This window comes from Centropristis striata, chromosome 2 (genome assembly GCF_030273125.1).
Source record: "Centropristis striata isolate RG_2023a ecotype Rhode Island chromosome 2, C.striata_1.0, whole genome shotgun sequence".
Classification (NCBI taxonomy): Eukaryota; Metazoa; Chordata; class Actinopteri; order Perciformes; family Serranidae; genus Centropristis; species Centropristis striata.
Window position 1 is genome coordinate 22300933 of NC_081518.1, and position 15632 is coordinate 22316564.

At 38.5% G+C, this 15632-nt stretch overlaps 1 protein-coding gene across 1 annotated transcript in view; it reads right to left on the reverse strand.

Annotated features, from left to right (window-relative positions):
* Positions 1 to 15632, reverse strand: part of c1qtnf4 (C1q and TNF related 4) — a 54305-nt gene that overhangs the window by 3885 nt on the left and 34788 nt on the right. Inside the window, 1 exon segment of the mRNA XM_059349013.1 lies at positions 1684 to 2045. Within this exon segment, the coding sequence (XP_059204996.1) occupies positions 1684 to 2040 (357 nt within the window). The 5' untranslated portion in view covers positions 2041 to 2045.

Sequence of the window (15632 nt, forward strand, 5' to 3'; positions counted from 1 at the left end):
GTATAATACAGATCTCATCTATCCAGTGGTAAGCTCACAACTTACAAACATGTGCATTTTTCTTCAAATCTCACTATTTAAAACACTTGTGCATAAACCGTCTCACACTTACGCAGACAAGATACTTGTCTACATTTGTAAATGTTTTGATGTTAAATGTGGTTCCCATTTACTTCATTTTATCAAGAATTTTCCCAGTTTTTGAATTATTCATTCACAGCAGAGCCATTACAAAAAACATGTTTTTTTCGGTGAGTAAAGCTTAATTTATTTTCAAAACCTAGGTTCAAAGTGCTTCACTGAGAAAACACAAAGTTCAGAAACTAGAGGTAAGTGTAGAACAAGCATTGCAACAGGAGATAATGGCACAATGAAAACAGTTACATCACTCGTCAAGACAGTTGACATCTGGAGTTCATTTGCTAAAAACACTAAAACAAACTGGCTTTGCTGTCCCCAGAGATCGGGCTGTGTAGTTAAAAATCCAGACATCTAATAACTAAAACCTTTATATCAGGTTAAAACTAGAGGTGGGGGAAAAAATCAATACAGCATAGCATTGCGATATTTTGCATGGCAATATAACACTGATTCATGTCTGCCAAGTATCAATATTTAGTGTTCCAAAGGCTGGTGGACCATCAGTTGTTTTTTTTGTTTTTTTTGTTATTTTCGAAGGCCACAGTGGGTTAACTTTTAGGAATATACTGAAGATACTGGTATCATATGAAACTAGAAGATCTAAGGAATCGTCACGATATCGAGTCGGGAAGTTGTCGAAATAATGCTGCAAAGTTAGGTTTTTTTGTTTCTTTCAAAAAAATTCAGAGCAGTGAAGCTTGTTGTTTGTGAAAGTTTGATAAAATGCTGCAGTTGTTGTCGTCCATACATGTTTGATATCAGTTCAGTTCAGTTTGACTGAATACTTTGTTGGTCAGTCTGTGGGTTTGACTCTCATTGTGGAGAAATAAAAATATTGAAGTGAGATGAATAGACTGAGAATTTTCTCTTATTTGACTTCACAATACTCACCATATCGCAAAATGCTTAAAATCACAAAAATAATCGTATCGTGGAGCCGATACGTTCACACCTCTAGTTAAAACATATACATAAAATGGCAAGATTCTAAAAAGTGAATCACAATCTTTTCTTTAAACTGGATAAAAAAAAATAATAACTTAGCTGTTGTTAAGAGTTCCACCCTTATTTTATAAATGTTAAAAAGTGTATTATAACTTTAAAAGCTGAATCGAGAGCTTCTGACAGTCCAACACAATACTGACACATATGCACGAAATCTTCAAGAATTCAAGGTAACACATGGTAAGTAATTAATATTCCAATGTTTATTTTGCAGTTGAAGTTTTCCTTTAAAGGAATTCTGTAGTTTGACATTTTGGAAATATGCTTGTACTGTATACTGCAGCCTCTAACAAATAATACAAAATAGTGCATTTCTTGGGGACTATTTTTAGCGGTGTAGTAATCCTCATTTGGTGCCGTAGTGAGTATTAATGGCAGCAGGATGGTTTGAGTTAAAATAAAGTGTTCATGGTGATGAACACTGGTGTGTTTTTAATAGTTTTTGGACAACATCAGAGATCTGTTAAACAGAGACTGGCTTTGATACACATGATATTTGTTGGTAGATTCATGTCTTTGCTTGGAGAGATGACCTACCTTCCTCTCCTCGCCGGCGTTCTCCTCGTACACGATGGCCTGCACTTCATTCCTGTTCTTCATCAGCATCACCGACAGGTCTTTGTGTGGGAACTTCCCCACCGTGAAGGAGAAGTAGTACGCCCCGGTGATCCTGCAGCGGAACAAGCCGGCTTTGGGGTCGAAATCTCCGCCGATGTTCACGTAAACCGTGTCGAAGGTCACGGTCATCTTGGGCCCGCCCTCCATGCTGTTGGTGCGTGAGACGGAGAAGGCCGAGCGCAGCTCCACGTCGTCCAGCAGACGGGCGAAACCCCACGCACCGCCGGTGTGACTCAGGCACAGCAGGCCAATCAGAACGCTCGCTGGGAGCAGCATTGTATCTGCAGGAAGAGAGAGTTTATTTCCAAAAAATATTAAAGAAAATGTACTTTCAATACACAATAATGCTCAATGAAAAATGTTAAATGTTGCAAATGTGAATACAGGTCGCACATATAACATATAAGAGGTAAAATGAGGATAACATCTAGTTCTATATTTCTATACTAAATATATTTACCTTATCTCCAGTTTTACTTGATCGATAATCATCAAACAAAAACTGACATGGAGTTACAGCCAGTACTTTAGATGGAAGTTGGCAGCAGGGCTCAAATTTGTTTTGTTTTTTTAAATTGTGAAAAAAAATCCAATCTCTGTTTTGTAGAAAGAGTGAAGGAGCCTACAGCAGCAACTCTTTGATCGCCTGGAAAAACCAGGCATGAAGTGTCAAACCATAAGTAAAGCCACATAGAAGTCCAACATAAGGTCTTTGAAGGGGACATAGCATGCTCATTTTCTTACTTTCTTTAAACTTTTATGTTTTTTTTCATCCCATCTGCCTGAATAAACTCCAAAACTCCATTTAACAACCTGTCCCCTAAAGCCCACCTCCTGAAAAAGCCCAGTCTGCTCTGATTGGTCAGTGTTTCTGCGCTCTCTGTGTCTCTGCACCATCATTGCAGCTGGGAAATGACTATGACAGCACTGTAGTGAAACTTTCTACCTACAGTTGTAACTTTACAACCTTAAAGAAGTCTGACGGCTCATTTAAAGGGAAACAGTCTCTGAATACTGGCTGTGAGTCTGCTGGGTCTCGAGCATTTTGATACTCCCAGTATCTATTCTAGAATATTAATCATTTATATAATAAAACATAAATTCTTGGCGTTTATGAACAATATTACCATGCAAAACACTGCAGTACTATTCTGTATTGATCCCCCCCACCGTCAGGTTGATTGTAACTTTTGTTATTAATCTAATTTCCAGGATCATCACGTCATGTAACACGTCACTTTTCATCATTACAGATCAGTTAATTTATTTGTAATCACTGCTCCAGTTTAATTAATTATTATTAATGCTTAAAATGTAAACCATACACTGGTGTTTCTTTTTTACCTTTATAACCTACAATTTCATCTTTCATCACCACCTGAAGCTTCTTATTTTAATTTTTACAAAATTAACCAAAATAGAGACGAAGAGGAAGAATAATGAGACTAAACATGAACAAAAATGGAACAAAAACAAAAAATTGTTTTAACCACCTTCTCTTACAATGACTTTTAGTTCAGCAACCCATTATTACTACACTGCAGCCCATCACCGTTAACCTGTAAGATTTTAATGATCCATACTGTTATACTGTATATGTTGTATGCAGTATAGTTTTTATTTGCCCCTTAATGTTATCTCAGATTTTTTATATGTGTACTCTTTCCATTTTTTTTATTGCAGCTGCTGCACTGTAATTTCCCTTTGGATAAATACAGTTTTATTGTTTTAGATTTAATTGGCTAACTGGAGACTAAACCCTGCTTTGGTGGATCTCATTTGAAATATTTATACTTTTGTGTCATTGCAACACATTGCAAGTTTCTGCATTGATACCATTTTGCATTTATTAAACTGTTTGGCAGGAGAAACTGACAGAACATGTGGAGGATTTACATGTCACAACAATTAAAACAATGTTTGCAAACTTTTAATCAGGAATGTTATGATTTAAGAAGTCAAAAAAATTGTAAAGATTACAAATGCTTGGTAGTTTTTATATAATAGAAACATTTTAGTCCAGTAGTACAGAAAAAATGTCATCTGGGAGAAATGTGGAGCATCAACAACAGACAGAGCTTCACCTTGAGTGAAAACACAATTTTAGAGATAAAAAAAAACATTTAAACCACACAGAGAAATGGACAATACTCAGATAATGCAGTAGGCACACATTTGCACATCACAAAAACACACAAAACAGGCTTCAACACACACACTCGCCATGCTGCGTTTGGAGCCATTCAAGCAGAACACTCTCAGCAGAGGAGGTATTAATGTATCTTTTATTAGCAGAGACAAGCGCTCTCATTGTTTCATTGTCCTCCTCTAATGAACCAACAGGAAGCAGACACACACAGGTGGAGCCTTCAGCAACCGAGCAACAAAAGGACTCGTGGTATCAGGAACAGAGCTACCTGACCCCGAGGAGCTGCCTCCATGTTCACTGAGCACCTCAGTTTATCAACGTACACCAGGATAATGTGACGGGAATGAACAATTTCTAAAGGTGGAGCTGTTCCTTAATCTCCTTAAACGTGCTCTGAGGAGAATATCCTTATGTGTCACAGTTCCTTTAAATCCACAATTTAATTAGTTGTTCGATGATTTTAAACTTTTTTTCAGCACTGACAGTTCTGACAGCCATTCTTAGACCATCCAGTCTAGATTTGTAAAGACCAACAGAAGATTTGTATTGCCCTGAAAGCTTGGAGCAATGTACTTCACTGAATGTGTTTACAATAGGCATGTTTCCATTAGGTACTTTTCCCTCTAGTGAGCCGCTATGGGTGTGGCTTGGGAGAAAGGATCCACCCAACTTCACCAGGTAGCGGCTCAGGTAGCGGCTCAGAAAGTACCTGCCTGTGTTTCCCCTCTTTTTGTGACCGTCACTGTTCCACGATCGATTAATATGGGCTGCGCAGTTAGTTGTTACGGCTTTAGCCTCAAGTGAAACCTGGTGTTAGACCTAACCAGGCTTTTTCTATGAAGCCGCGGTTTGTTTAGCCACGTTGATGGAACATCCCTCAGGTTTTCACTGGACACGAAAAGGATGAAAAACATAATCTGAAAAGCAGCGAAAGCTACATGTGGTGCGGAAAAAGTACAATATTTACCTCTGAGATGCAGTGGAGTAGAGGTATTTTGCACTGGCTACCCATTTTATTCAGAATTTATTTTAAAATGATTTTACTCACGTTTAAAGCTTTAAATGGCCTTGCCCCTATTTATATGTCTGATCTTCTGGTCCCCTATGTCCCAATGCGTACATTGAGATCTGTGGATGGGGCTCTACTGGTGGTCCCTAGATCCCGGCTGGTGACAAAGGGTGACCAGGCATTTGCTGTTAGGGCCCCGAGTCTGGAACTCTCTACCCCTTGAGGTCAGACAGGCTTCATCACTAGCCTCTTTTAAATCCCTACTGAAAACTTTCTTTTATTGCAAAGCCTTTTTAACTACTTAATCTCTTGGTTGTTTTCTCCCCCAGCTCTTGCCACTTTCTATGTTTTGACATTTGTGATTCCAACTTGTCTGCATTGCACTTTATTTTGCTTTGTTGTTTTATTGTAATTTTTCTGTCTTCCACTATGTTTTTATCTCTTGCCTGTAAAACACTTTGTAACTTTGTTAAAAAAAAGGCTATACAATTTAAGTTTATTATTATTATTATTATTATTATTATTATTAAAGGAGCCCAGTCTAATACTAGAGCTACTGAGGTATTTGAGTCCGGAATAACCTGGTTGATCCGCCTCGCCTTGGCTGATGCTCTCCTACGGCATTGAATAAATGTCAACGCTGTTCCACAACACAGTGCGTTTATTGCTGTACAATGTAAACAAAGAAAACAAACAAACAAACAAATTACCGGCATGATGAGCCTCCGCGCCACATCGGTCAAAAAACTGTTTGCCCTTCCGGGTCAAACCCTGCCCAAAGAGAGTGAACAATCCCACCTATATGCACCTGAGCTCCTCAGGTAACAGCACAGCAACCCCACACACACATTGAGTGAATTACACCACACATCAAAACTCAACCAAACACATTCAGCTCCTACCTCCTACAGAGGTATGAAGCTGCATAAAATGGAAATACTCAAGTAAAGTATAAGTACCTCCAATTAGCATCTCAGTCCAGTACCAGTAGTAATTGGTATGAATCTCACACCAGGTTTGGTTCTTCTTCACCCCTGAACGAGTTCATCATCACTGCATGATGGAACATTTGAGCCAGCGTGCAGATATCAGACTTCTCTCTCATGTGCTGTAAAGTTAAGTCTTTATTTTGCACCTCATCTGTACTCACAGTCGCAGTGCAACACCACCAAAGCCTCGAAGTTATTTACTCTTGAAAGTAAATGTTCTGCTTGTATGTTTATACTGAATCGACCTCTTTAAATGGAAACTAATTATAGCAGTTAATTGTACTTAAGGCACTGAGGCGCGACGGATCGTTTGTCTGATTACTCGTCCCGCTGCAGCGTGGCCAGGAATCCATTCTGCCACAGCTCAAGATGCAGCAGCAGCAGCTCACTGCAGATATTATAATGCTCCTTTATGAATCCGAGCACACTTTCCCGTAGCTTGAAATAATAAAAAGACAGCAAAATTGACAGTGTAGCAGTTAGGCGTGTTTGTATAACGGCAGCTTGCACTAAGAGATACTGTTTGTTTGTGTGTGTAATGGCAGCAGTTTTAACGAGTCATGTCGACAGACCGCACTCCTTAGAGAACGTGATGCTTCAGGTTCAAACAGCAATGAAAGAATAGATCAAACAAACCTCTTCCATAATGAGCACCCATGGGAGTAAAGCACAGAGAGGAGCAACAGAACTGAGCTGAGCAGGAAGAGAGGAGCAGAATTAGTCCACACGAGTAGAAACGGTACACAGTCAGGCTTTTTATTAATTTGACTTCTTCTACAGTTAAATTAACCATTTTAAATTAGTATTCTTGGTTTATTTTTGATTTGTCCCATTGTGTTTTAACAGGGCAAATGTGTCTTTATGAACAGTTCATATGATATTTTACTGAATATGATCGATCTATTTTACTTGAACTACATGTTTAGGAGAAAGATCACGGTTTGGGTTGCAACATATATTTCCTTATTTAACTTCTGGATGCAGTTATGAAGGTGACAAGTACAGACGTTCATTTACAGGATGACTTGGTTGACTTTTGGTTTCACAGGGACATGTACAGCGCTCTCTTGGGTCAAAGTCGAGGGTTTGTCCGTTTCTATTCGAGGTGAGGGAAAAGCAGGATTACAGAAAACCTACCAGCCTGATTTTCATGAATCTTGGTAGAAGTGTGTGTGTTGGCTCATGTAAGAAGCCTTTAACCCTTTATCGGGCGAAGAACCGTATTTGGTAACTTCAGTGGATATCAAAACTGGGTCCCCATGTCTCTCTGTTTGGTCGTAAAACCTCATGGATTTCTCCCAGCAAAGATCAGGCTACGTCACAGACGATGACACCATGACATCTGAACAATCAGTATGATAATAATATAATAATATTAACTTTATTGACCTGGACCGCCAATGTAAAAATGAAAAATTTAGAAAAAAAATCTACAAGAAACAGTCGTACAAACAAAGAGTTATTCTTCAATGACTTTGCAAATTTACTAGATAAAAGTGGCAAATCTACAAGAAAAAAAGTTGCGGATTTAAGAGATTTAAAGTGGCAAATCTGCATGAAAAAAGTTGCAGATTTACAAGAAAAAAGTGGGGAAAAACAACTCTTTTCGCGCAGATTCACCACTTTAAATCTCATAAATCTGCACATTTTTTGCTCGTAGATTTGCCACTTTAATCTCATAAACTTTTTTCTCAAAATATTACCCCCCTCCTCCGGGTCTGTATGTTTTTGTTTGGACCGGATCTGAATCACAGCGACAGATACACAAATTATTCTTCACTTTTGTTAACATTGAAAGATTTGTGCTGTATTCATGTGATGTCATAATCATCGGATATATGAGTTTCCTAATCGCCTGATCCATTTCCTCTGCCCTTTTTTTTCTGCAAACACTGGCAACAGCTATCAACATGCATCACGCATCATCAACACATCTTCTTTTGGAGCAAAAAACATCCTAAAGCTCACAAACACACAAGTATGGAACAGGACCACCTGAGGATCAGATTAATGCACCGTTGGCCTTTGCAGAGGTCTGAGCTCCTTGACTGACAATCTAGTTAAGATATTTTCCTCTTAACTGGACCAAACTAGCTGCGACAAAAAATCCAAACATGTTAAACATGTTTACTACATAGTCACAGACTAACGATGCCAGTGTTTTCCACAGGATTTTATGAGACTATAGTGGGGGGAGCCGAACTATTAAGGCAGGTCCGGGGGCATGCTCCACCTAAATGTGTCAAGTAAACTGCATCAATTTTGTGCACTTTGAGACCTAAACATGACACCTCACCTAAACCTTTTCACAGATGGGAGATACTGTAACATAGAGTTTTATTGTTATCTTACTATGACATTTTAATTGCTGTTAACATGCTTTCCACTCAGACATGGATCAGAGATTTTTTTTTGCTGTAAAACCACTCTCTTGGGTCAAAGTCGAGGGTTTGTCTCTTTCTATTAGAGGTGGGGGAAAAAAATGGATACAGCATACTATCGCGATATTTTGCATGGCAATATTATATCAATTCATGGCCACCAAATATCGAAATAGCGTTCTGACGACTGTCAGTATTTTTTCGCCATTCAGGAGGCCATAATGGACTCACTTTTAGGAACATACTGGATATATGTGAAACTAGAAGATCTCTATGAACCTATAGGCACCAGTATGTCAGGATATCGTATGAGGAAATAGTTGAAATAACGCTGCAAAGGCTAATTTTTGATGTTTCATGGTGATTTTCAAAGCAGATTGAGAGCTAAACATGACACCTCACCTAACACTTTTCACAGACGGGAGATACTGTAACATAGAATTTTATTGTTATCTTACTATGAAATTTTAATTGCTGTTAACATGCTTTCCACTCAGACATGGATCAGAGAATTTTTGTTGCTTTTGTTGTCCCAAATTTGGTGGCCTTACTATATTCCATCAAATACTATCATATAATCTATGGCAGGCCGCCACAGTCTCTTTAATGAATGGGAAACACTGGATGCTCTCCAGACTTCAGCTTCACCTAAACTCTCCATCAATCACAGACAACTTGTTCTGCATCAATCAATCAGAAGGTGGAACTGACTGAGACTGTTGTTGGTCCTTCATTAAATATTACAGATTTTCTCTTTTCTATGAGTGGCTCAATCTTTTCTATGAGTGGCTCAAACAAAACTCCATTACCTTGTTTTGTTTCCTCTTAAATCCAAGTATTGAGTGAAACATTATACTTTCATGAGTCCCTCAGTGAAATCACAGTTTTCTGCTGAGCAGCTTCACTGGATCCTGCACAAGTTAATTACCTTAACAAGAGCTGTTGATGGTACTTGTTTCAAGAGGAGAAGATGCTATATTTTACTCTTTCCCTCATTACGGTGCTACTCCCACTCAGCAGTAACCTTCCAGTAAATTATAGCTTCCGTAAACTTACTGTAACCAGCAGCACTTCATCAGGAAAACATGCAAACACAGAGAAGGAAATTATCAGATTTACTTCATTTTTGATGGATATAAAAAGCGGAAATGGATTATGTTAATTGATTTGATTTATGGATTATGTTATTCAGCATTTATTTGCTTATAATTATTAATCTCCTTCACACAGTCTCTCACTTCTTATCTGGGTCAGAACCTCCCGGCCCGGCTGGACTCCTTGAGGTTTGAGTGGACTTTGAGATCCCGTCCCCCCGGTGAGTCCTGGATCTGCTCTGGGGTCTCCTCGCTGTTGGTCCTACTGTTTAAACATTTAGACAAAGGCGGTTTGTGTCCTTGCTGCAGCCTCAGTCAGGATGTTGACACACTGGATTTACTTTGATCTGCTGCAGGATTCTCCCCTGTCACACTCATTCCTCTTTGACATGCTTTTTCTTACTTTTCATTTTGTTTTCTGCCAGTTTAATTTAATACCAAAGCACGGAATGGAAATGTTATCCTGAAGATGAGGGGGTCGCTCGCCTCAGTGACTCTGGCAGCCGCGTTATCAGGAGGACTCTGATCTTAGGGGGGTCATCTGAGGAGAACTGGTCTTAGGCGAGCAGTCACTGTCTGCATGGACGGCTGACTCCTCACAGCGCTGCTGAGTGATGCCTGAAGTGTGTGTGTGTGTGTGTGTGTTCGCCACACATGACGTGAGGGGTGGAGGGCTGCTGCAGAGCCTGGAGGGTGAAACAAAAGGCAGCTTGAAGATGATTCTGCTCCTTTTACACCCATTGCTAATGGATTGTAGGGGTGTGTCCTTTTCGGGGGTGGAAGTATTCACATCCTTTTCTTCAGTAAAAGTACAAGAGGTCGGGGAAAAAATTGATTCAGCATAGTATTGCAATATTTGGCGATATCGATTCATGGCCTCCAAGTATCGATATTTAGAGTTCCGACAGCCAGCGGGCAGTCAGTATTTTCTCAGGGTTTTTTTTTCTGGTGGCTGTAGCGGGCTCATCATATGAAACTAAAAGATCTAAGGAATCTATAATAACACTGCAACGTTAGGCTTTTTTTATGTTTCATTCAAAAAAAGTGAAGCTTAATGTTTTTGAAAGTTTGATAAAATGCTGCAGTTGTTGTCGTCCATACATGTTTGATATCAGTTCAGTTCAGTTTGACTGAATACGTGTTGTCTGTGGGTTTGACTCTCATTGTGGAGAAAAAAAAAGACTGAAGTAAGATGAATAGACTGAGAATTTCTCTAAATCTCAATTTATTCTATCACAATAGATACTACTATAATATCGAATCGTGACTCAAGTGTTGGGTTAAAATCACAAAATCATCAATCTTGATATTCACACCTCGAAAAAGTACTGATATCACACTAAAACTAGAAACTATCGTGTAATCGAATCACACCAGTCATTATGGGTGAAATAAGGGCAGAAAGTAGGGTGACAGTGGCTCTTTCCCCACCTCCTACCCTCCTACTTTCAGCGCCCTTGCTCGGACCAAACTCTTCTTCAGCCTTCATTTTCATCTCAACAACTAAAGTATTCAAAACTGCTTTTGGCATACTTCCCACTACATTAGGTGTGCCAGGACAAGCTTTTGCCATGATGACACCCACAAGGTGAAAACATTAAGGTGATGTTGCATCTGGTAAAAGAAAAACATTGCTACAAGTAAAAATGGTTGAAAATGGTTCTTAGGTAAAAAATATAAATATTATCAGGTAAATCTACTTAAAGAATTAAACTAACAAATATTTGAAAAGGAACAAGCAGAAACTACTTACATTTATGCTTTTGTAATATTTAATATTTAATATAATAAAACTTATAACAAAATAGTTAAATGAGTCATCATATTAGTTGCCTAACTGTCAGCTGTACTTGTATGAACTGTTGGATGGTTAAATTTACATCACACAACACAAACCTCATGTTCTATCAGCTCTTTGTCTGTTTTTTGTGACAAAATCTTATTTTACATGGAGTAAAAAGTTTAAAGTTTTTTTCTTCTGATGTTATGGAAGTAAAAAAATACTCAAGTAAAGTACCTCAAACTTACACTTAAGTACAGTATTACAGAGTAAATGTACTTGTGCTGCACCACTGATAATTATTTGGTAAATTGTAGAGAGTGCAGTTTCCTTGTTTTCACAAATCTCTCCGACGGCTGAGCGAGAGTTAAATTATCACGACCCATTGAGCTGCAATGACCATGTTTATGGGAAATGCACAAGGCTGATAAATGCATGATTTGTTGCCATGCAGAGATTTTGCAGAGATTTTTAAAAAACTGGCAGTGATTGTAGTCAGAGGTTTTTGCAGAATGTGTGATTGATGTTGTTGTCAGGTGACAGAGTTCAGAGTGACAGACTTTGACGTTTTCAAAGCAGACGTCCCTGTTTGGAAGGTCTAATGACAGTTCTGTAGCATGAAGCCTAAGTAGAGTATCAGACTCTCCTCTTTTCATCATGCAACAGTCGTCTCTCCTTCCACAGCGGTGCAATTATTTCAGCCATCAAACACTGTCGTCTGATAGTATCTACAGAACCTGTATGACTGTGATTATTACAGTGTTTGACATTCAGAGGCGGTCTGCTCGGGCTTAAAGGATTGATGTGCCCTTCGAAAGAGAAAGACGGAGAGTGAAAGAAGGAGGCCGTGTCTGAACACACCATCAGTTATTTTGTGTGTTTTCAAGGCAGAGAAGCTGTCAGCTGGAGCCGCTTTTGTCTCCAAAAGGTCGTGGATTTCAAAACCAAACTGGCCTTATTTTCAGTTTGACCTTCATGCATTTTTCAAATTATAGGATGCATTGTGAAAGAGCCTTGTAGACTCGAGGCCTGCAGCTACATCTACCACTTTTAAGTTTAAGTAAAAATGCAGAAGCACATTTGGTCTTCATGTGTCAGTGGGTGCAGCTGAACATCGGCAGGTTCAACACTTTACAGGCTGCCTCTTTATTCTCCTCTTCTACTATCAGATCACAGATGAATCTGAGCTTCTGCTCCAGTCTCAGGTTGTGGCACTCCCTGAGATCTGCCCTACTGTACGGCTAAAAATAGAGGAGGAGAAAGGCTGATTTCTGCTCCCTGGAGACGGATCAATAACTGATGATTAAGACTGGAGAGAAAAGCAGGACAGGAGGAGGAAGAGGAGATGGAAGTGGAAGAAGGAGAGGGAGTAGATGAACAAATGTGGCAAGATTTCATGCGAGAGTGGATTTATAAAAGGAGCGTGAAGATGTGGGAAGTTGTTTGGCTGCGTTGTTGTTATTTATGGGGGAGTGGATGTACAGTAAACGTGTGTGTGGCCTATATAAGTTTGTTGTGTGGGAGGGAACGTGTGTAGCTGCGTAGGTTGCTGTTGGTGTCTCCGTTTGAAGAAATGTGCGACTGTGTATGCTGAAGAAAAGTCCATCTCTGTTCTTATGAGACTTCATGAATTGTGTCCTATATAAGAGTAGAGCATGTAGATGAGTTATTGTGAGTATTGTAAAATTGGGACAGTTCAGCTTTGCAATGAATGTCTTTCCAAGGAAAACACAAAATAATTCAATATGCATTACTGAAGAGGCTTCTGAGAAGAAAAAAGCATCCCATGCATGTGACATCATATAAGTGGGTTTGCGTGCAGTGACTCCAGAATCACCAGAGGCCAGATGCATAAATGATTAGTATGCACAAAAACCATGCATTTTCCCAACACAAAAACTGCACATTATAAGTGCACCATTGTTTTCTTCAATTTCCATGTTTTTTTTTTTGGTTAATGATTTTGATTATTTTAAAGAAAATCATGGAAAATGTCATGATAAATTGACCATTCCAGAACATTGATCCTCTGTATTTTAAAGAAAATTGACCAAGGGTAGTACGATAGTGAGTCAGGTGGAATGCATATTTGGTATATGTTGATCTGAAAAATTGTCATTATTTTGAGTTTTTGGAAAAGGGGAGCAGAAGGATTGAAAATGTCGTTTTGAAAATGTGGCAGTTCTAAAAAATCTTTTCTGAACTAGATAAATACTGTGGAGGTTGGAGACGTACTGGCCAAAACAATGTTGCAGTATATAAGGTGTGGATAAATCACGCTATAATATAAAGTAAGTAGACAGTTCTGATTAACCAGGTCACAAATTTTCCTAATGAAAATAAGGAAATTATTCCAGATAACAAATGTTCAGAAAGTGTTACATTTTTAACACTCCTATTAATGTGCACTTGCATGTATGGAGACATGTTGAAATCTGTGCTCATATGTGTATGTAGCCGTGCACTGTCTGTGTGTGTGCTTGGTATGCATGTGTGATGGTGCTTTTAGTGGATCTCTCCTCGCTGCTCGACCATCTGCTGTAGGTGATAACAAACACATTATAGGCCTCAGACTGAAGAGAAACAAGCGCTCTCTGACTCTCAGCAGCTGCCTGAAGATTTCTGCTGTATATTACCTTTAGGTCTGCTCCGAGAACGTGTTAATATGTTTTCACATGTCCTGCTGCTGCAGTGCAGACACGGCAGCCACTTCGTCTAAATGTCCCAGGAGGTCTTTAACCCTCAACCAGGAGCTCCTAATTTCATCCAACAGTTTATAAGACTGCAGTTAGAGGAGGTTTGGCACCAACTCTGCAGCTCTGTGGAGATTTTAGCCTGTTTTAGCTTTTTTTAATTTTTTTTTATGGCACATTGTTATTAAATAAAAAAACAAGTTTAACAGCAAAATTAATTGGAGAATGAAAAGCAAAAGTATTTACTGTGCAGCAAAATATTCCCGGCTAGTGTTTTTTCTTTCTCTGATCTTTTTGGATTAATATTCCTGCTGCATTAATGTGTGTGAAATAAAAGTAGATCCTCAGAAACTAATCAGTACTTAAAATTAGTATCAGATTAGATACTCATTTGTCATTTATGGTTCTTACACTCCGTCACAACCTAAAATAATTGTTGTCATTGTTGCTGGTTGGTATTTGTTTAGTGGGGATCATTTTTTACACTATCTTAGAGTCGGACAACACATTTTTTTTGTATATATATATTTTTTTTTCTCCATCATACCTTATGTTGCTCTCATTTTTGCACTATGTTGTCATTGATGTAATTGTTCTTATGTTTATATAAAAAAGCCTCTCTAATTTTTTGTAATTTCCTCCCCATGATATTAAAAATGATATCGAGTTTGAAATCCTATGTATTGTGACAACCCAAGTGCATTTTCCTGCTGTAGATGTTTCAGCTTTCTGCTCATTTTAACTCCTTTATATCCTGTTGGGTAGTTTAATCTGTAGCTATGTATCATATTCTATAAGATCATCATATGTTCGTAGCTTGTTGCTCCTGATTCGTTCTCACAGCTTATAAGACTGCAGTTAGAGGAGGTTTGGCACCAACTCTGCAGCTCTGTGGAGATTTTAGCCTCTTTTAGCTCATGTTTTGGTTTTATGGCTCATTATTATTAAATGATTCAGACTGAGCCAGTTGTAAATGTATAAGTTATATCAGCAAAATGAAATCCCCTTTTGGGATTAATATCTCTGCTGCATTCATGTGTATGAAATATAAGTAGATACTCAGAAACTCATCTATATACTCATTTGCAACAGTATCAATACCAACAGTTCTCTCTTCACCTCCTCCAGTTGACACACAACTTCACACACACAACAGCACCGGATGCAGGAGGCCCACGCAGACCTTCTCCTCTTGTTTCAGCAACCATGTATTAAACAGTTATCATAAACACTAACCTGGTCGGCGGCACGCGTTCATTTTAGCTGTTCAACTGTTAGTAATTAGCCGGTAGCGTTTTGCTGTGTGTTAACTTATCAGCCAATAATATAGCAACTAACGTAAATGTGGGAGCAATGCAGCAAATTTCATCATTCCTGTCTGTCTGTAATGTTAGAAAGAAACTCTTATGTAAGTTCATTTTACTGTTATTTTTTATCTGACCTGCTTACTTTAGTCTTAAAGGGGTAATTCATGGTTCTTAGACTCCCTCACACAACCTAAAATAACTGTTGTCATTGTTGCTGGTTGTTATTTGTTTATTCAGGATTTTTATTTTTACACTACCTCAGAGTCAGACAACATAAATATTGTCTTTTATATATTTATATACAATATTGCCTCTACCTTTTTATATATTTATGTCACCTTACAATTGCATTTTCCTGCTGTATATTTAAGGTTTTGTTCATCCTGTTGGGTAGTTTAATCTGCAGCGATGCATCATATTCTATAAAATCATCATATGAGATTTTAGCCTCTTTCTAGCCAATGTT